The sequence below is a fragment of the Bombina bombina genome, chromosome 3, assembly GCF_027579735.1.
Source record: "Bombina bombina isolate aBomBom1 chromosome 3, aBomBom1.pri, whole genome shotgun sequence".
NCBI classification, from domain to species: Eukaryota; Metazoa; Chordata; class Amphibia; order Anura; family Bombinatoridae; genus Bombina; species Bombina bombina.
The window spans coordinates 809,234,639-809,256,011 of record NC_069501.1 but is presented as its reverse complement, the minus strand read 5'-3'; the positions used below and the strand labels follow the sequence as shown (position 1 = coordinate 809,256,011).

Here is a 21,373-nt window from a genome sequence, read left to right as displayed (position 1 = left end):
TCAGGGGCACAGTGACATGTCACAAGGGACCACAGCAATATTTGACTGGCAGTAAACAGTGACAGGGCAGTCTAACAGATCAGGGGGCGGTACTAATCTCAGTTACCTGTTTCACGTTGGCCGGTAGCCCAGGGATAGTTGTGCCTGATATGAAACTCCACGTCAATGTTCATGTTGCTTTCCCAGAGCTCACACAGGGAGCCCACAACTTACCGTCCCCGAGCCATCACAGCAAACCGTATAGATCCACAGCGCTGCCATAAAATCACTTGTAAACCTGTACACTGTACGTCTGTGTATATGTAATATGCACATTATATCCCTTATTACCAACCTACCGTTGGGGGCAGGTTTACAAGTGAGTTTATGGCAGCCGAGGTTTCCTGGCACAACAAAACATGCCTTATACGTCAGGTTGGTAATAGGGGATATGTGGGATGGTGATGTGTGCAGCTGTGCGAGCAGGCACATGGTGATAGCGCTGTGGATCTATACGTTTTGTTGTGATGGCTCGGGGACTGTAAGTTGTGGGCTCCCTGTGTGAGCTCTGGGAAAGCAACATGAACATTGACGTGGAGTTTCATATCAGGCACAACTATCCCTGGGCTACCGGCCAACATGAAACAGGTAACTGAGATTAGTACCGCCCCCTGATCTGTTAGACTGCCCTGTCACTGTTTACTGCCGTATACTGCTAGTCAATAAATATCGCTGTGGTCCCTTGTGACATGTCACTGTGCCCCTGACCTGTCTAACAGTGACCCCAGACCCTGCCATCTGTTACTTATTTTGTGCCTCTAGATTTTTCAGTGAGATTCGGTACGTTATAGGGATATACATCATAATGATGCACACAGCACTCACATCTGTTTACTGCGCAAAACTCTGGCGCACACAGCACAAAAACAGGAGCGTGTAGGAATGAAAAGTAACTGCTATCACAGCCAGATCCTGATGCTGGTGACGAAATAGGGGAGGGGGCAGACACTTTTTGTGGCTCTGCCGTTTTAAAATAAGTCTTATTACTTGGAAACTATATATGTTACAAAATTTGCCTAAAGTTGGCAATAATAAGCAGTTGCAACTTTATATGAATGGCTTAGGAGAAATTTTGGGTTGACTGTCCCTTTAACTATCTTGCACCCCACTGGGAGTGTCATTTCTTCTGCTGTTTGTGTTTACTTAGACTATTCAATAGCTGAGACTCAAGTATCCAAACTTTCAGTATAGGTTGGGATACAACAAGCTAAATCAGCTTGAGTGAACTGTCCCTTTTAGATTTCAGCAAAACAGCAGTAAACGCTTTTAAACAAGAACATGTTTTCTTGGGATTGGCAATGACTTTATTTACATGGCACAAGTCACTGCCAGCTTTCAGAGCAGACAGTTTGTTTAAAATGCTGTTGCTCAAATCATATTTAGATATACTTCATGTGCATATGTACAGTAAAAGCTCATATTGAAAACTGTAATATATTAGCAAAAATGCTTCCAGTAAAAGATATTACTGTTTTGTGTGAGCTTTTACTGTGCATGTGCACAACGCATATCTAAATAGGCTTCTTGCACTAGCATTTTTAACAGTGCATCTGCTCAGCGAGCTGGCAGTGACTTGTCATGTAAATGGTCATTGCCAATGCAATACAAGGCACTGCCAATTCTCTGAGCAGACACACTGTTTAAAATGCTAGTGCAAGAATCCTATTTATACGTGCTTTGTGTGCATATGTACGGTAAAAACTCACTGAAAACAGTAATAGCACAAATACTTGTAACACGAGTAATACAATATTTTCTTCATAAATGAAAAGAGTCCACAGCTGTATTCATTACTTTTAGGAAATAAGAACCTGGCCACCAGGAGGAGGCAAAGACACCCCAGCCAAAGGCTTGAATACTCCTCCCACTTCCCTCATCGCCCAGTCATTCTTTGCCTTTCATCCCAGGAGGTTGGCAGAGAATTGTCAGAATTTAATTTGTCTCTTATGGAGGGTAGTACTCTTCGACATGGGACAGGAGTTTTAAGTAATCCTGTCAGTCTCTCAGGGAGGGCTTCTGCGAAACCATCCCGACTCAAGTTAACAGCTCCTCAAGCAATCAGCGTTGTCTAACTCCGCTGCCTGATTTCTTCTCTCAAGTCCATGGCGGAGGCGAAGCTACTATCCGTCGCACTTGAAGGGCTGTGTTCCTGTTCCACAGTGTAGATTCCGTTAAGATTGTTTAATTTTACTAAATGAATGTACTGTAACTCATTTGTTCCTGCAAACTCAAATGAGTCTCACCGAGACCCTGTATTTTTCATGTAAGTGTCTTAGAATCAAGGGTTAATATCTCCTGAGGGGGACTATTGAACAGGGGGGGGGGGGTTAATCATGTTTATGTGATTTAATCTGCTTATGTGTAGTAGGAGACAAAAAAAGTTGTTATAGAGATACAACACTCATCTACTCTAATGCCAATTCCCAGAAAGTGCAATTGGTTTAACCTCTAAAAACCAAGTTAAAAATTAGACAAAAAGGAAGAGTGTCTGGGATGGCGCTCAAACAAATGGAGAGCTAAGAGTCAAACTAGGTAATGTGCACGGCTCTGATATTGACCATATGTGTGTGTGTACTAGTGGCGTTATAAAAGGTCAAAAGCAATAAACTAATCCGATGTAAAATTAGCAGGAAATGGAAAAGAGTAAATTTAAGTATGAATAATGTTTATTACATACAATTAAAAATATATAGTGATGCCGGCATCTAAAAACAAACACAATAAGTTTAAAATTATGATCAAGTGATCTCTTCTAAAACAAATGACAGAAATAAAGATACATGAGAATTCTTAAAAACCTGTAATGTCCTATTAGTATCGCAACATTGTCCAGCAAGTGGTTATTTGTGCAAACTTGTAACCAAAAAATTCCGGGTAGCTTGCGTCCTCCTTTCCTTAGTGTTAGGGATTAGTGCAGCGTTCTCTGCAAGCGGTAGGAGAAAAGCGCTGTACACAAACAGTTCCAGGCTGCAGTGCAAAGGTGTTCCGGTGTGAAAGGTGCTCTGATGTGAGTGACTCTTTAACAATCCCACAAAGTATGGTGTAGGATCGGAGTTCCAAACAGGATATGGATAACAGAGGGGTTAGTATGAGTAGGTCCTGGGACAGGGATTATACATATGGGGCAAGCTCAAACAAGTTTTTATGGCTTCCCGATGTACCTGTCCTATCTACTTACGTACCCACTCTGTTGCTAACAAAAGTCTTATTAATCTGGTGCACGGGAGCAATCGGCAAATCTACGCGTTTCAGCCGCCAGGGGCCTTTATCAAGATGCCTGATTGCTCTAATCTCCATGTTTAAATATCCCACGCTGTCTCCTCATTGGATCAATTTGGACCTATCAGATCTTTTACTCAGATGGGTGGATTTTCTTAATTTAACTAGTCGAAGTCTGTGTTTGAGTATAAATACTACCAGTTCATTTTATACAGTTAGAACATCTATAAAAAGGCGATTCAAACATAAAAAATAGTAGAAGATAGTTTTGAATGAGGTAGTTTTTTGGACTCTTTTACACCTGCTCGACCGACCTTAGTTTATTGCTATATGGCCTTATATACTTTTAATGAATGAGCATGTTGGGTGATCTCTTAAAGGGCTGGTGAAGCCTGTAGAACTATTACTTATACCTCACAATGTATATATGCCTAAAGATGTATATATATGGCGTATGAAATTAGTTTATTATTTGCAATTGTTATTTGCATTTGTAGGAAAATACAGTGTAATTTAATTTTTAATTTTTCAATAAACTAACCCTCCTATGTGTGGTAAAAGCTGCTTATGAGAGATGCTTCATTATACGTTAGTTGCTTTTAATCTTCAATGTGTGGTTTAAAGGAGGCTTTACACTAATATATATCCCAGAAAGCGAAATACAGAATTATAAATATTATAAAAATATTATAAAAAATACGGAAAGTATAAAAATATAAAAGATCCTTTATAAAAATATATAAATTTAAAATTATATAAATATATAAATTTATAAATTTAAAAATCTCTTATGATATTATCTCCACCAAATATTTCCTTATGTAATGTTATGTAGTGGAATTTTTTGGGTGTTTAAGCGATCTGATAACATCTCAGATGACCAATACAGACAATCACATAACATATCTGGAAATCATTACATGCAACGCCAAAACACTCCGTGAGATAATCAAAGAGATTCATATAATGACCATCCAAATTGGAGAATTCCATTACAAAATAGGTTTTCAGTACTAGATCAAACACACAGCCCACAAAGGGCATATTATCATAGTAATCAGTCACATTCTAACATACAGGAAAATACCACCAGGAGTATTTTTTTAGGAGATTCCCCCGCAATAGCGGGGACCTCCAGAGATTATATAGAAACCCCAAAACCACCAAGAATGGTACAAGGAAAAAGAAGGTTAGAGGTAGAAGAGGGAGAGGAACCTCTAAACAAGACAGTAAAGAGATAATAAATAAATCCATAAGTACTAAAAAAGTGGGTATATTTAACTTGAGTAAAATGACTCTAAATGAGAAACAAGAAAAAGTATTAGAGAAAGGTCTAAGTTTTGCACCATCCTGTAAACTCAATAAGTTTGAAACCTTAATCAATATTAACCAGTACATTAGGAAATTAACGCTTAAAAGGCATTTTCTAAGAAATCCCATACAAGACAGTAAGATACACAGCAACTACATTCATACTGAATTAAAAGCTAAGTCCACTTTTTATCCCATACAAGAAAAAAGTGAACATATAAAACTATTTGAACAAAATATCAAAAGAGATTTAGATTTACTAGACCAAAATAAAACAATAAAAAAGAATCTAAGTAGGAAAGAAGTAGATACATTGAAGGAATTACAGAATAACACAGAGATAATAGTGAAACCAGCCGATAAGGGTGGGGGGATTGTCATCATGGACCAAACTTATTATGTTACTGAAGCTAATAGAATTCTACAGGATAAAACAACTTATAGGAAACTTAAATTAAACCCTTTAAAGAAACAACAAAGTAAATTAGAGGAGATACTTTTAAAAGCGAAAGGAGTGGGAATTATTAATGAATCTGAATATAATTTCTTAAATACATTATACCCTAAAACCCCAACTTTTTATTTTCTCCCCAAAATTCATAAGGATCTGAGAAACCCACCTGGCCGGCCTATCATCTCGGGGATAGGATCCCTAACATCGGGCCTATCCCAATATATAGATTTTTTCTTGCAGAAATATGTCCTTAAACTACCAGCTTATCTGAGGGATTCCACTCATTTTCTAAATAAAATTAAGCATTTAAATTGGCAAGAAAATTATATACTGGTCACGTGTGATGTTAATTCGCTCTATACCAACATCTCGCATGAGAAAGGTATTAGAGCGATCAAATCATTTTTAGATCTAGATTTGGAATTACCTGAAGCACAAAACGGGTTTTTATTAGAATGCATTAGTTTTATACTGAACAACAATAGTTTTTTGTTTGGTAATGACATGTACTTGCAAGTGAAGGGTACTGCAATGGGCACAAGGTTCGCCCCAAGTTACGCAAACTTATTCATGGGCCATTTTGAAAATATACATATATTCAATGGTCCATGGGAGGCGAACCTTGTGCTCTATTGTAGATTTATAGATGACATCTTTATAGTGTGGAGGGGAGATGTAGAACTATTAGAGACGTTTCTAATAGATCTAAATACTAACACATCAGGTTTATCCTTTACACACGAATATAGTTGCCAAAAATTGAGTTTTTTAGATGTTGAAATTGAGATTGTAGAAAACAACATTCATACTAAGACTTATTTTAAAAGCATAGATGCCAACAATTATATCCATTCAGACAGTTGTCATTTGGACCGTTGGAAACTGAATATTCCAAAGAGCCAATATATGAGGATTAGAAAAAATTGCTCAACCCCAGAAAGCTACCAGGCCCAATCGAAAGTTCTAACAGAGAGGTTTATAGATAAAGGCTATGATAACAAACATTTGAGCAATACACAACTAGAGGTAGCTAAAATGGACAGGGAAGCTCTACTATCAAATAAACGCAAAAGAAATATAGATAATATCCCCAACCAGAGCGAGATCTTTGTACCTTTCATAACCGAATTCAGTTCACAACACCATGAAGTGAAAAAAATCCTAAGGATACACTGGCACCTGATTAAACAGGACCATGTACTAGGTAATAAAGTAAAGAATCACCCTGACATCATTTTTAAGAAAGCTAGAAATCTAAAATGCATACTAACCAAGAGTGAATATAAGGAACCTAAACACAGTTCAAGTGATAGAGATCTAAGAGGGGTAGAACTGAATGGATTTTTTCCATGCAACACTTGCAAATCCTGCAAATATAGTCATAAGAATAAGGAAATAATGTCACAAAACACTGGTTTTAAATATAAGATCAATCAACTGATCAGATGTTCTAGCATGAATACTATCTACTGCATTAAATGTTCTTGTGGGCTATTTTATTTTGGTCAGACAAGTAGAATTTTGAGGGATAGGATCCGTGAACATATTTTGAAAATTGAGCACAGTTCCACAGATACAAAATTATATACCCATTTCAAAGACATACATGATGGTAACCTGAAAGACTTTAAATATTGGGGTATCAAACAAATTAGTTTAGGAGTTAGAGGAGGTAATATTAATAATATTTTACTTAAGAAAGAGGCAGAATTTATATTTAATTTTAAAACCCTATACCCCAAGGGCTGAACTCAGAATTGGATTTGAATACACTATTTTAAAATCGGAGCCCCTGATCATATCTATAATTTTAAATTCATCGTTTTTTATTTTTTATTTTTTTATTTGAAACACCCAAAAAATTCCACTACATAACATTACATAAGGAAATATTTGGTGGAGATAATATAAGAGATTTCTTCTGTTAAGTGTGATCAGTCCACGGGTCATCATTACTTCTGGGATATTACTCCTCCCCAACAGGAAGTGCAAGAGGATTCACCCAGCAGAGCTGCATATAGCTCCTCCCCTCTACGTCACTCCCAGTCATTCTCTTGCACCCAACGACTAGATAGGATGTGTGAGAGGACTATGGTGATTTTATTTAGTTTTATTTCTTCAATCAAAAGTTTGTTATTTTTTAATAGCACCGGAGTGTGTTATTCCTTCTCTGGTGGAGTTTGAAGAAGAATCTACCAGAGTTTTTACTATGATTTTAGCCGGAGTTGTTAAGATCATATTGCTGTTTCTCGGCCATCTGAGGAGAGGTAAACTTCAGATCAGGGGACAGCGGGCAGTTTAATCTGCAAAGAGGTATGTAGCAGTTTTTATTTTCTGACAATGGAATTGATGAGAAAATCCTGCCATACCGACATAATATCATGTATGTATATTTAACATTTGAGTATTCTGGGGAATGGTACTTCACTGGAATTACACTGTGTATATAAGACTTTAGCCTAATTGCAAAGCAACAGTTTTTTTAATAACTCTTAATTTATGTTAAACGTTTTTGCTGGAATGTAAAATCGTTTCCATTTTCTGAGGTACTGGGTGAATAAAATGTTTGGGCACTATTTTTCCACTTGGCAGTTGCTTGATCTAATTATGACAGTTTACTGATCTCTCTCACTGTTGTGTGTGAGGGGGAGGGACCTTTTTTTTTCGCTTTTGCTACGCATCAAAAATTTCAGTCAGAAGCTCATTGTTTTTTCCTGCATGTTCCGGTTTATGTCTACAGAACTCAGGGGTCTTCAAAGCTTGTTTGAGGGAAGTAATCTAACAGAGCTGTGAGATTATAGTTGACTGTGATAAAAAACGTTTATTCTTTAACTTTTTTATGCCATCAGGGTTAGTTTTTCTTTGCTAATGGGAACAAACCTTTGCTAAATTGTGTTTTGTTTTTCAAAGTTTATTGATTTCAACTGTTATATATCTTTCAGTGCTTCTTAAAGCACAGTACGTTTTTTCATTGTGTTTTACTTGTATAATATTTCCAAGTTGCAAGTTTATTTGCTAGTGTGTTAAACATGTCTGATTCAGAGGATGAGACCTGTACTAACTGTATTGATGCTACTTTAAATAAAAGTCAATCTGTACAAATTGAATAAATTTCACCAAACAACGAGGGGAGAGTTATGTCGCCTAACTCGCCTCACGTGACAGTACCTGCATCTCCCGCTCGGGAGGTGCGCGATATGGTGGCGCCCAGTACATCTGGGCGGCCATTACAAATAACATTACAAGATATGGCTACTGTTATGACTGAGGTTTTGGCTAAATTACCAGAACTAAGAGGCAAGCGTGATCACTCTGGGGTGAGAACAGAGTGCGCTGATAATGCTAGGGCCATGTCAGATACTGCGTCACAACTTGCAGAACATGAGGACGGAGAGCTTCATTCTGCGGCTGACGGTTCTGATCCAAACAGATTGGATTCAGATATTTCAAATTTTAAATTTAAGCTGGAAAACCTCCGTGTATTACTAGGGGAGGTGTTAGCGGCCCTGAATGATTGTAACACAGTTGCAATACCAGAGAAAATGTGTAGGTTGGATAAATATTTTGCTGTACCAACAAGTACTGACGTTTTTCCTATACCTAAGAGACTAACTGAAATTATTACTAAGGAGTGGGATAGACCCGGTGTGCCGTTCTCACCCCCTCCGATATTTAGAAAGATGTTTCCAATAGACACCGCCACACGGGACTTATGGCAAACGGTCCCTAAGGTGGAGGGAGCAGTTTCTACTTTAGCTAAGCGTACCACTATCCCGGTAGAGGATAGCTGTGCCTTTTCAGATCCAATGGATAAAAAGTTAGAGGGTTACCTTAAGAAAATGTTTGTTCAACAAGGTTTTATATTGCAACCCCTTGCATGCATTGCGCGGTCACGGCTGCAGCGGCATTCTGGATTGAGTCTCTCTCTAGAAGAGAACCTTAGTTCAGCTACGCTGGACGACATTTCGGACAGGCTTAGAATACTTAAGCTAGCTAATTCATTCATTTCGGAAGCCGTAGTACATTTAACTAAACTTACGGCTAAGAATTCCGGATTCGCCATTCAGGCGCGCAGAGCACTGTGGCTAAAATCCTGGTCAGCTGATGTAACTTCTAAGTCCAAATTACTTAATATACCTTTCAAGGGACAGACCTTATTTGGGCCCGGTTTGAAAGAAATTATCGCTGACATTACAGGAGGTAAGGGCCACGCCCTGCCTCAAGACAAAGCCAAATCTAAGGCTAGACAGTCTAATTTTCGTTCCTTTCGGAATTTCAAAGCACTAGCAGCATCAACTTCCACTGCTCCAAAACAAGAAGGATCTGGTACTCGCTACAGACAAGGCTGGAGACCTAACCAGTCCTGGAACAAGGGCAAGCAGGCCAGGAAACCTGCTGCTGCCCCTAAAACAGCATGAATTGAGGGCCCCCGATCCGGGATCGGATCTAGTGGGGGGCAGACTTTCTCTCTTCGCCCAGGCTTGGGCAAGAGATGTCCAGGATCCCTGGGCGCTAGAGATAATATCTCAGGGATACCTTCTGGACTTCAAATACTCTCCTCCAAGAGAGAGATTTCATCTGTCAAGGTTGTCAACAAACCAAACAAAGAAAGAAGCGTTTCTACGCTGCATACAAGAACTATTGTTAATGGGAGTAATCCATCCAGTTCCACGGTCGGAACAGGGACAGGGGTTTTACTCAAATCTGTTTGTGGTTCCCAAAAAAGAGGGAACTTTCAGACCAATCCTGGATTTAAAGATCCTAAACAAATTCCTAAGAGTTCCATCATTCAAAATGGAGACTATTCGGACAATTTTACCCATGATCCAAGAAGGTCAGTACATGACCACAGTGGATTTAAAGGATGCTTACCTTCACATACCAATTCACAAAGATCATTACCGGTATCTAAGGTTTGCCTTTCTAGACAGGCATTACCAGTTTGTAGCTCTTCCATTCGGATTGGCTACAGCTCCAAGAATCTTCACAAAGGTTCTAGGTGCTCTTATGCCGGTACTAAGACTGCGGGGAATTTCGGTAGCTCCGTACCTAGACGACATTCTGATACAAGCTTCAAGCTTTCAAACTGCCAAGTCTCATACAGAGTTAGTACTGGCTTTTCTAAGGTCACATGGATGGAAGGTGAACGAAAAGAAAAGTTCACTCGTTCCACTCACAAGAGTTCCCTTCCTGGGGACTCTTATAGATTCTGTAGAAATGAAGATTTACCTGACAGAGGACAGGTTAACAAGACTTCAAAGTGCTTGCCGCACCCTTCATTCCATTCAACACCCGTCAGTGGCTCAATGCATGGAGGTAATCGGCTTAATGGTAGCGGCAATGGACATAGTGCCATTTGCTCGCTTACACCTCAGACCACTGCAACTATGCATGCTAAGTCAGTGGAATGGGGATTACTCGGACTTGTCCCCTTCTCTGAATCTGGATCAAGAGACCAGACTGGACAATTGTAACAACAGACGCCAGCCTTCTAGGTTGGGGTGCCGTCTGGAATTCTCTGAAGGCTCAGGGACAATGGAGTCAGGAGGAGAGTCTCCTGCCAATAAACATTCTGGAATTGAGAGCAGTTCTCAATGCCCTCCTGGCTTGGCCCCAGTTGACAACTCGGGGGTTCATCAGGTTTCAGTCGGACAACATCACGACTGTAGCTTACATCAACCATCAGGGAGGGACAAGGAGCTCCCTAGCAATGATGGAAGTATCAAAGATAGTTCGCTGGGCAGAGTCTCACTCTTGCCACCTGTCAGCAATCCACATCCCGGGAGTGGAGAACTGGGAGGCGGATTTCTTAAGTCGTCAGACTTTTCATCCGGGGGAGTGGGAACTTCATCGACGTTGGGGCAAACCAGAGATAGATCTCATGGCGTCTCGACAGAACGCCAAGCTTCCTCGTTATGGGTCCAGATCCAGGAGCAGTCCTAATAGATGCCCTGACAGCACCTTGGGACTTCACGATGGCTTATGTGTTTCCACCCTTCCCGATGCTTCCTCGATTGATTGCCAGAATCAAACAGGAGAGAGCATCAGTGATTCTAATAGCACCTGCATGGCCACGCAGGACTTGGTATGCAGACCTGGTGGACATGTCATCCTGTCCACCTTGGTCTCTACCTCTGAAACAGGATCTCCTGATACAGGGTCCTTTCAAACATCAAAATCTAACTTCTCTGAAGCTGACTGCTTGGAAATTGAACGTTTGATTTTATCAAGACGTGGGTTTTCTGAGTCAGTTATTGACACCTTAATACAGGCTAGGAAGCCTGTTACCAGAAAGATTTACCATAAGATATGGCGTAAATACCTATATTGGTGTGAATCCAAAGGTTACTCTTGGAGTAAGGTTAGGATTCCTAGGATATTGTCTTTTCTACAAGAAGGTTTAGAAAAGGGTTTATCTGCTAGTTCATTAAAGGGACAGATCTCAGCTCTGTCCATTCTGTTACACAAACGTCTGTCAGAAGTGCCAGACGTTCAGGCTTTTTGTCAGGCTTTGGCCAGGATTAAGCCTGTGTTTAAAACTGTTGCTCCACCATGGAGTTTAAACCTTGTTCTTAACGTTTTACAGGGTGTTCCGTTTGAACCCCTCCATTCCATTGATATAAAGTTGTTATCTTGGAAAGTTCTATTTTTAATGGCTATTTCCTCGGCTCGAAGAGTCTCTGAGTTATCAGCCTTACATTGTGATTCTCCTTATTTGATTTTTCATTCGGATAAGGTAGTTCTGCGCACTAAACCTGGGTTCTTACCTAAGGTAGTCACTAACAGGAATATCAATCAAGAGATTGTTGTTCCTTCTTTGTGTCCAAATCCTTCTTCGAAGAAGGAACGTCTTCTGCACAATCTGGATGTAGTTCGTGCCCTAAAGTTTTACTTACAGGCAACTAAGGAATTTCGACAAACGTCTTCCCTGTTTGTCGTTTACTCTGGTCAGAGGAGAGGTCAAAAGGCTTCTGCTACCTCTCTTTCTTTTTGGCTTCGTAGCATAATTCGTTTAGCCTATGAGACTGCTGGACAGCAGCCTCCTGAAAGAATTACAGCTCATTCTACTAGAGCTGTGGCTTCCACTTGGGCCTTTAAGAATGAGGCCTCTGTTGAACAGATTTGCAAGGCTGCAACTTGGTCTTCGCTTCATACTTTTTCCAAATTTTACAAATTTGACACTTTTGCTTCCTCTGAGGCTATTTTTGGGAGAAAGGTTCTTCAGGCAGTGGTTCCTTCTGTATAAAGAGCCTGCCTATCCCTCCCGTCATCCGTGTACTTTTGCTTTGGTATTGGTATCCCAGAAGTAATGATGACCCGTGGACTGATCACACTTAACAGAAGAAAACATAATTTATGCTTACCTGATAAATTCCTTTCTTCTGTAGTGTGATCAGTCCACGGCCCGCCCTGTTTTTTAAGGCAGGTAAATATTTTTTAAATTATACTCCAGTCACCACTACACCCTTGGTTTCTCCTTTCTCGTTGGTCCTTGGTCGAATGACTGGGAGTGACGTAGAGGGGAGGAGCTATATGCAGCTCTGCTGGGTGAATCCTCTTGCACTTCCTGTTGGGGAGGAGTAATATCCCAGAAGTAATGATGACCCGTGGACTGATCACACTACAGAAGAAAGGAATTTATCAGGTAAGCATAAATTATGTTTTTTAAATTTATAAATTTATATATTTATATAATTTTAAATTTATATATTTTTATAAAGGATCTTTTATATTTTTATACTTTCCGTATTTTTTATAATATTTTTATAATATTTATAATTCTGTATTTCGCTTTCTGGGATATATATTAGTGTAAAGCCTCCTTTAAACCACACATTGAAGATTAAAAGCAACTAACGTATAATGAAGCATCTCTCATAAGCAGCTTTTACCACACATAGGAGGGTTAGTTTATTGAAAAATTAAATTACACTGTATTTTCCTACAAATGCAAATAACAATTGCAAATAATAAACTAATTTCATACGCCATATATATACATCTTTAGGCATATATACATTGTGAGGTATAAGTAATAGTTCTACAGGCTTCACCAGCCCTTTAAGAGATCACCCAACATGCTCATTCATTAAAAGTATATAAGGCCATATAGCAATAAACTAAGGTCGGTCGAGCAGGTGTAAAAGAGTCCAAAAAACTACCTCATTCAAAACTATCTTCTACTATTTTTTATGTTTGAATCGCCTTTTTATAGATGTTCTAACTGTATAAAATGAACTGGTAGTATTTATACTCAAACACAGACTTCGACTAGTTAAATTAAGAAAATCCACCCATCTGAGTAAAAGATCTTATAGGTCCAAATTGATCCAATGAGGAGACAGCGTGGGATATTTAAACATGGAGATTAGAGCAATCAGGCATCTTGATAAAGGCCCCTGGCGGCTGAAACGCGTAGATTTGCTGATTGCTCCCGTGCACCAGATTAATAAGACTTTTGTTAGCAACAGAGTGGGTACGTAAGTAGATAGGACAGGTACATCGGGAAGCCATAAAAACTTGTTTGAGCTTGCCCCATATGTATAATCCCTGTCCCAGGACCTACTCATACTAACCCCTCTGTTATCCATATCCTGTTTGGAACTCCGATCCTACACCATACTTTGTGGGATTGTTAAAGAGTCACTCACATCAGAGCACCTTTCACACCGGAACACCTTTGCACTGCAGCCTGGAACTGTTTGTGTACAGCGCTTTTCTCCTACCGCTTGCAGAGAACGCTGCACTAATCCCTAACACTAAGGAAAGGAGGACGCAAGCTATCCGGAATTTTTTGGTTACAAGTTTGCACAAATAACCACTTGCTGGACAATGTTGCGATACTAATAGGACATTACAGGTTTTTAAGAATTCTCATGTATCTTTATTTCTGTCATTTGTTTTAGAAGAGATCACTTGATCATAATTTTAAACTTATTGTGTTTGTTTTTAGATGCCGGCATCACTATATATTTTTAATTGTATGTAATAAACATTATTCATACTTAAATTTACTCTTTTCCATTTCCTGCTAATTTTACATCGGATTAGTTTATTGCTTTTGACCTTTTATAACGCCACTAGTACACACACACATATGGTCAATATCAGAGCCGTGCACATTACCTAGTTTGACTCTTAGCTCTCCATTTTTTTCAGCGCCATCCCAGACACACTTCCTTTTTGTCTGCTTATGTGTAGTGTTTACTGGGCTCGTGGCTTAGAACATAATGGCCTGTTGAAGTGACGCGACCTTACGGTCGGGCGCACTTTTTGTTGGACTGTACGGTTCACCTTGTGACTGAGCGCGTTTACGTTCTGGTCTTCCATTTCTGCATTCCTGACTGACGACGGAAAATTTTAGTCCGCTAGTGTCTGGTACATAGGAGGTGGTGAGTGCCCCAGCCATTGTGGGTGTCAGGTGCCATTTAAATTTTTTTATATATAGTCCATTTTTGGGTATCCTTGATCCAGTTATGGAGGATGCTGATGTAGAGATTGGTCAACATTCATATTCTTCGTCCTGTGAAGAATGAGAATTGACCCCGTTGACTCGGGGGGGGGGGGGGCTGTCCTCCGGGAGGAGAGTTTCCTACTGCTTTCTGCTACTACACATGCGGGTAACCCAAGTTATGTGTTTCCCTCCTCAGAGGGTAGATTGTTCCCCCGGAGGTTGTGGCACGTTTTTGCTTTCACATACTTTTGGCGCTTGCGCGTCTGCAAAGTCCAGATGTTTATTCACAATTGTGTTCGTGACCGATTGCCCCAGGTCTTTCGGCCTCTGGAGGGCATGTACAGTTCCCTGCAGGTGTAACTGTTCCTGAGTGTTGTGTCTTTCGTTACAGATTGGCTTGCCTTAGTGTTTTACTCAGACACTATTTTTGAGCTGCTTGGGGACCCTATACTTCTTGGGTATGGGACTCATCAGTCTCCTCCGAACAGCGCACCTCGTTAGACATGGGGGGATGAAGTAATATCCTTCAGTCTTATCGAGATCTTTCCCAGTTTTGTTGATAGAACAGGGTTTCCATTAGGCTGGTCCTGCGGACCTTCTGTTCTTTTTGGGTGTTAACCATCGGGTTGCCTGTTATTTTATTTTATCCAGTTAGGATTCATTTTATTTTTCCTTTTCACTCACTGTTTGCTTCCACCGAAGTTGTTCGGGGCACGTTAGTCCCATGTTTTTTTGTTGTTTTTTTCTTCCTCTCTGAGAATGTATTTAGCCAGCTTTGCAGTTAGGACCCTGGTTACAGGCTGGTCCTGCTTGGGTTCAGATCTTCTGTCTCGCGGCTTATGCAGACATGTGGCGCCTATTATACCTTGCTGGTCAGGTTGGGGTGCCGAGTGCTATTAACATTATTTATGTTTGTTTTTCAAGTTTCAGCTAAGCATTCTCAAGAGGACTTGCGGCTCTCTGGATTGTTTCAGTTCTAAATAGCCGTATCTCTGGGACTGGGTAAGTGAATTTTGTTGCGTCACTCTCTGTTGCTTCCGATACACTCAGAACTTTTGTATTCCCTTCGACGTGGTGGGAAGATTAGAGGGTTCAGCGCTTCTCTTTCTACCGGTTGGGGCAGTGTTGTTTAGGAAATTGTCTTTTTGGACTTGTTCCTTTAGTGGTTCCTCCTCTTAAGACCTCTTGGATTGTATCCGTTCTCCTTGTGGATAGGTCGTCTTCCTTGGGAGGCTTGCATTCCCTTCCGGAATTGGTTGCTCCTTTTCGGAACATTAAAAGGTGAGTTCTTTTGTTGGGCTCCGGTTAGGGGTCCTTTTCCTGGTGTTGGGAATGTGCTACATTTCTTTCTTGGGATAAAGGCGGTCCTGCTGGTTTTTCCACTTTTTTGGGTATTGCCATCCAGGTGGCATCAAGACCCATGATTTTTTGTCCTCTGACTCGTATCTGAGGTGATGTGGAGGGTTGATGTTGCTCTTTTCGGGTGACTTGTCTTCACTGTTCCCCTTGTGTCTGGAGCTCGTGGCTAGTCGGATAACTAGCTCAGCATACTAATGCTCTGTGGATACTCTGTACCATTGCAATCCGAGGGTTGCTAGTTCGATCCTAGGCGAGCTCTATTTAGCCTTTCCTCCTTTCAAGGTGGATAACATGTGCAGGCTTGGGTCACTTAGGGGAATTAACCACTTTTCCAGCACATCTATGTTACTGTTGCTTGGATGCCTGTTAACTCTAGTGTCCTTTTATGGCCCTAGCTCTTTGTAGTGTTGGGCTCCTGCAATTGGTGGTCTCTTCCCTTTGGGTAGAGACCTACAAGGGCTTCTTGCTCTTGTTATCCTGGATTTTTTCCCAGGGAAATGTCTGTTTTTTTTTTATATCAGACAAGGGATTTAGGTTCCCAGAAGTTTGATTTAAACATTTGTGGGGCCCGGGCTTCTTGTCCTGATCTTCTCGTTGTTGAGGGTGTTACTCGTGTTTTTCTCCTTGTGGTTCCCACTGTGGGATCTTACCGGACCTTATGATCCTAGGACTGGCCGTGGGGCACCAATTTCCTGGGTACTTGGGCTTAGCCCTTGTTCTGGCTGTTCTGTTTTACTACTTGGCCAGATATTCTGAGAGCTGGGGCTCCTTGGGGCTTGTCTTGTGATGGACAATTTGTTTCCCTTGGGACAGCTGTCGTGACCTGAGTGGGGGGCTTCCTGCCTAGCAAACGGAAGGTTTGTGGTTGCTCAGCTGTCATCCGCATTGAGACTTAGTTGGGTGGCTTTACTAGATCTCCTCAGGTCTAACGTCTACTCGTTTGTCTTTAGGTTAAAGTGGCTGTGTCCATTCTTCCGCCCTTTTGGGGGCGGTCTTGGGCTTACTTTCAGACCTGCCGTTGCTTGGGCTAGTCCGGCTAGGTGTAGGATCTGAGATCTGTTGTTCATCCTCAGGTCTTGGGGGTGACAATGGACCTTCCTTTTAGAGGTTCTGGGCCTCTCCCCCTCTGAGATCTGTGAGTAGGCTTGGCGGCCTGGGTTGCCTGGAGAGTGTCCTCTGTCTTGGAGGTTGCGCAATCTATATCTTGGATTTTATGCAGCCACTTCTTCCTTACGGAGTGTTTCTCCATGTTTTCCTACGGATGGCAGCATCTTATTAGACTCAGATGTTTTTTCTTCGAGTTTACTACTTGTTCTGTTTGCTCAGTCTCTTCTGAGTTCTGATGGTCTGAGGACTTGGTCCTCAGCTGTCTTTTTTGGTACTATTGCACAATGTTTGGGAGGTGTTCGGGAGATGATGTTCTCCTTGATGTTGTCCTATTGCTCCCTGGGGGCTCGGCGGCGTCTCTCCTTGTTTCGAGATCCATTCGGGTCTCTCTGGATTTGGCCTTCCCTTGAAGGGGGCTTTCCTTTATGGATTTTGCTATCTCTTTGGGTATCCCTTTGGCTTCCCTTGCCCTCTCCCTTTTGGGGGTGTTGGTACTGTACTAGTAAGGGGTGTGTGGGGACCGTCTGCTGGGCGACGGTTCCCCTGGAGGAGTGTTGGCTCAGTGAGTCTGCTTGCGGTCTCTAGTTAAGCCTTCATACTATCTGTGGGTCAGTGTCCTTGAGGCCTTTTCCTTCTAGTTTTTTTGCCTGGCTCCAACAAAGTGGGGTTTGATTGGGTTGTGGTTTCAGGCCTGGTGCCCTCAGAATGGGCTGCCTATTGTACCCTTCCGTTTTTTGGCATTCAGTGTCCTCTATAGCTTGGGTATTGTTTTCCCAAAAGTAATGAATGCAGCTATGGACTCTTTCCATTTATGAAGAAAAACTTAAATTATGCTTACCTGATAATTTTCTTTTCTTCAGATGGAAAGAGTCCACAGCTCCCCACCCGTATTTTGTCTTTAGGGCGTCTTATTTTTTTATTCTTCTGGCACCTTTTCACCCTGGTATTTCTTCTACTGTTACTTGTTCCTAGGCAGAATGACTGGGGGATGAGGGAAGTGGGAAGAGTATTTAAGCCTTTGGCTGGGGTGTCTTTGCCTCCTCCTGATGGCAAGGTTCTTATTTTCCAAAAGTAATGAATGGCAGCTGTGGACTCTTTCTATCTGAAGAAAATAAAATTATCAGGTAAGCATAATTTAAGTTATTTCAAAAATGTTAATATTCAAAAATTAAATGTATTGACGATTGATTTTTGGCTGTAATATCCTTTTATAGGAACATAATTCGTTTTAACTGATACAAGCTTTCAGAAATGTTTTCAAGTATGAACGAGGGACACTTTTGTATGCAGTTCATGCATATTTTGTGTCTGTATTATTTTCATACCACAAGATTGTGTACTGTTCTGCCATAAGAAAAAGTGAAATGAAACTAATTTTAAGTAACTATTTCTATGTAAAACTCTCATGCTGAATGATAATTGGTGATGCATGTGCATTGTACTGGTTAAATAACCATGATCACTTTTTGTAAACGGTGCTGCAAACTTTGCTTATATTCCCAGATACTTTGCTTGATATATTAGTCCACAAAACTAAAAAGAAAGGTAACCTCAAAAAAACTGATGTGATTTTAAAGTGGTGTACACTAAAGGAAAATACACTATATTCTTCTGATTAACGTTTTGTGCAATGTCTGTTTCAGATATGATGCTGAACTCAATGCACTGGATCCACCCATGACAAATGAGCTTAAGTATTCAGTTGATAAAAGATCCTTCTTCGAGATACCCTCACATTCTCCAGATGTAGATTTGGAAGACTATGAATATGAAGATGATTTTGAATAACTAGCCCTTGTATGTCCTTGCAGCTGGTCTGCCTCAGCACCTTTTATGTATTGTACACAAGAAATGACAAACTAGATTATTTCTAGACTAGAAGCATGAATTTATTCTAAATGCTACAATTCAATGTTTTGTATTTATTGCTCAAAATGAAATTGCAAAGAGTATTTATTGGTAGTTGTGTCTGTTTTTGATTGCTAAAATGAGAAGCAGTACATTGCTGTAATGTGACTTTCTCAACAGAAGTATCATTTGTTTATTCAGTAACTTTTAATATTCATTTTTTTTTATTTATTTTTTTAAGAACAATCACTGCTACAAATCCAGGTGTTAAGCATACACTTGCAAGATGGCAATGCATTAATATTAAAGATAGATTAGGAAATAGTGAACATGAATGAAATAGAGGCTGACTTGTCATACATTTTGATTTGAACCAGAGACCTTTACATTTTGGGGTGAGTGGTTATAGGTGCAAGGAGAAACGGATGTTACCTTACATTTTAATAAAAGTAGTTTTTTTAAATGTCTGCATTTGCCAAGAGACATATTCACTTCATTAGCAGTGTAACTACATGTACATTTAAATACCGTTTTTTTTTTTTATTTCTGTTTAGGAACTTCAGGTTTAGTTGTCACATTCCATATTTATAAAATTTGCCAGAAAGATATAAATCTTAAATTCAGACTTCTGCATTAGGAAGTTACCTAATCGGTCTAATCTAAAGTACATTTTTATTAGAGTGCCTTTAAATGTACATATGTAAATGTGAATCTCTTTTTTGAGATGTTTTTGAATATTTTATTACAGGATTAATAACTTTCCTTAAAAAAAAAAAAAGCTGTAAATGTTTGCTGTGTAAAAAAAAAAAAATCAATCTAAAAGATTAAAAAAATTGTATTTCAAAATAAACTATTTTTTGCACAAAATGTGGTGGACTGATTTATAACTTTGTAAAGTATAGTTGATAAAGTATTCACTTATTTCTCTTATTAAATGTTATACAATTTAGTTTATTTTTATAAAGGTGGTGAGAATCCACAAGCCATTACTCCTGGGCTTTATAGTTCTGGCCACTAGGAAGAGGCAAAGATTCCCAAAACAGAGCCCATACAAACCCTCCCACCAAACTGGTAAACCAGTCCTATCTTTTGCAGGAGGAAGGTGAAGAATGGTGGTGGTCTGTGAGTGGGACCCATTTACCTCTCAGAGAGCTACTGTTTGTACAGAGAGAAGCTTATGGAGTAGTGGTACACTTACACCCAGTGGGCGTTGGTCACAGGTGTCATGGAGACCGGTCTCTAGCCGCCGCCTCCTGTTGGATCATTGTTATACTTCACATACACATTTCCTCTGCTGTCACTTGTACAGCACTGGATTAGCTATCTAATGAAAGCAATTTCTTTCTTCAAATGGTAAGCCCAGTAGTGTCGGTACTTGTAAGTTAAAGGGCCACTGTAAGTAAATATTTTCTATGCCTGTTACTAACTAACTACCCCAAATACTTTTTATCAATAGCATTTCATTAACATATCTCTACCGTATGTCAGAAATCTTGTCTGCAAATTTAATTGTTTTCCAAACCCACTCCGTGGGTATCCTTTGCTCTGTACCAATCCGTTTACAATACCTAGGTTTCAAAATGGCGCTTTAAACACAAAGTTATTGGTTTAAGTATTTTGAAAATACAGTGCTGAAAATAGTGGGCAGGATAACGTGACATCATCGGCGAATAAAAGATATAACTTTTAGAACGTTATGAAACTTCATTTTGGAGAAAATATAGGTCAGTAGGTTTTAATTAATGTTTATTAACTTTAATATGTTAGTTGTTTAGCTTAAAAATTATAACAGAAAGTAATCCTTTAAGTATGTAGTTAATATTTATGTAGACACTGTAGCACGCGTCTGGGTTTTATTTCATGTAATTGGCAAGAGTACCATGAGCTAGTGACGTATGGGATATATATTCCTACCAGGAGGGGCAAAGTTTCCCAAACCTCAAAATGCCTATAAATACACCTCCCACCACACCCACAACTCAGTTTTACAAACTTTGCCTCCTGTGGAGGTGGTGAAGTAAGTTTGTGCTTGATTTTTATGATTCATCTATGATCGCTTCTCAGCATATTGAAGCCCAATTCCTCTGAATACAGTGTTTTTGTCAGAGAGTATCTCCTATTGATTTTATGTTTTTTCTCACAGGAAATCTTTTCAAGGGTTCTCTGTTATCTGTTGTAGGGATTCATCTCCTACCTCCCTTTTCAAATCGACAATATACTCTTATATACCATTACCTCTGCTGATAGTTTTCAGTACTAGTTTGGCTATCTGATATATGTGGATGGGTGTCTTTCGGTAAATATGTATCATTATTTAAGACACTCTCAGATATGGTTTGGCCCTTTATGTATTAATATAAAGTTTTAAATATATGTATTTTACTTATATTTGCCATGAGTCAGGTATATTTTTCTTTGCAGTCTATCAGTTTCAGTATGGGAATCATGTTTTAGGAAGTTATTTTCTTACCTGGGGTATAGTCTCTTTTTCAAATTGACTTATTTTTCTTTAAGTTTGCGGCCAAAATTAGGCTTGCGAGGTTGCAAAATGCTGTTATTGCGTCATTCTTGGCGCGATTATG

General features: G+C 39.8%; 1 protein-coding gene across 3 annotated transcripts in view; it reads left to right on the top strand.

The window, feature by feature from the left end:
* PPP2R3B (protein phosphatase 2 regulatory subunit B''beta) overlaps window positions 1-19,658 on the top strand; it is a 470,846-nt gene extending 451,188 nt beyond the window's left edge. For 2 of the 3 annotated variants that reach the window (XM_053707748.1, XM_053707749.1), the window contains one exon: window positions 18,587-19,658. In XM_053707748.1, coding sequence (XP_053563723.1) covers window positions 18,587-18,731 — 145 coding nt within the window. In that variant the 3' untranslated portion in view covers window positions 18,732-19,658. The remainder of the gene's footprint in view (window positions 1-18,586) is intronic. The other variant, XR_008401420.1, reaches the window with a different exon arrangement.
* The last annotated feature ends 1,715 nt before the right edge of the window (window positions 19,659-21,373 follow it).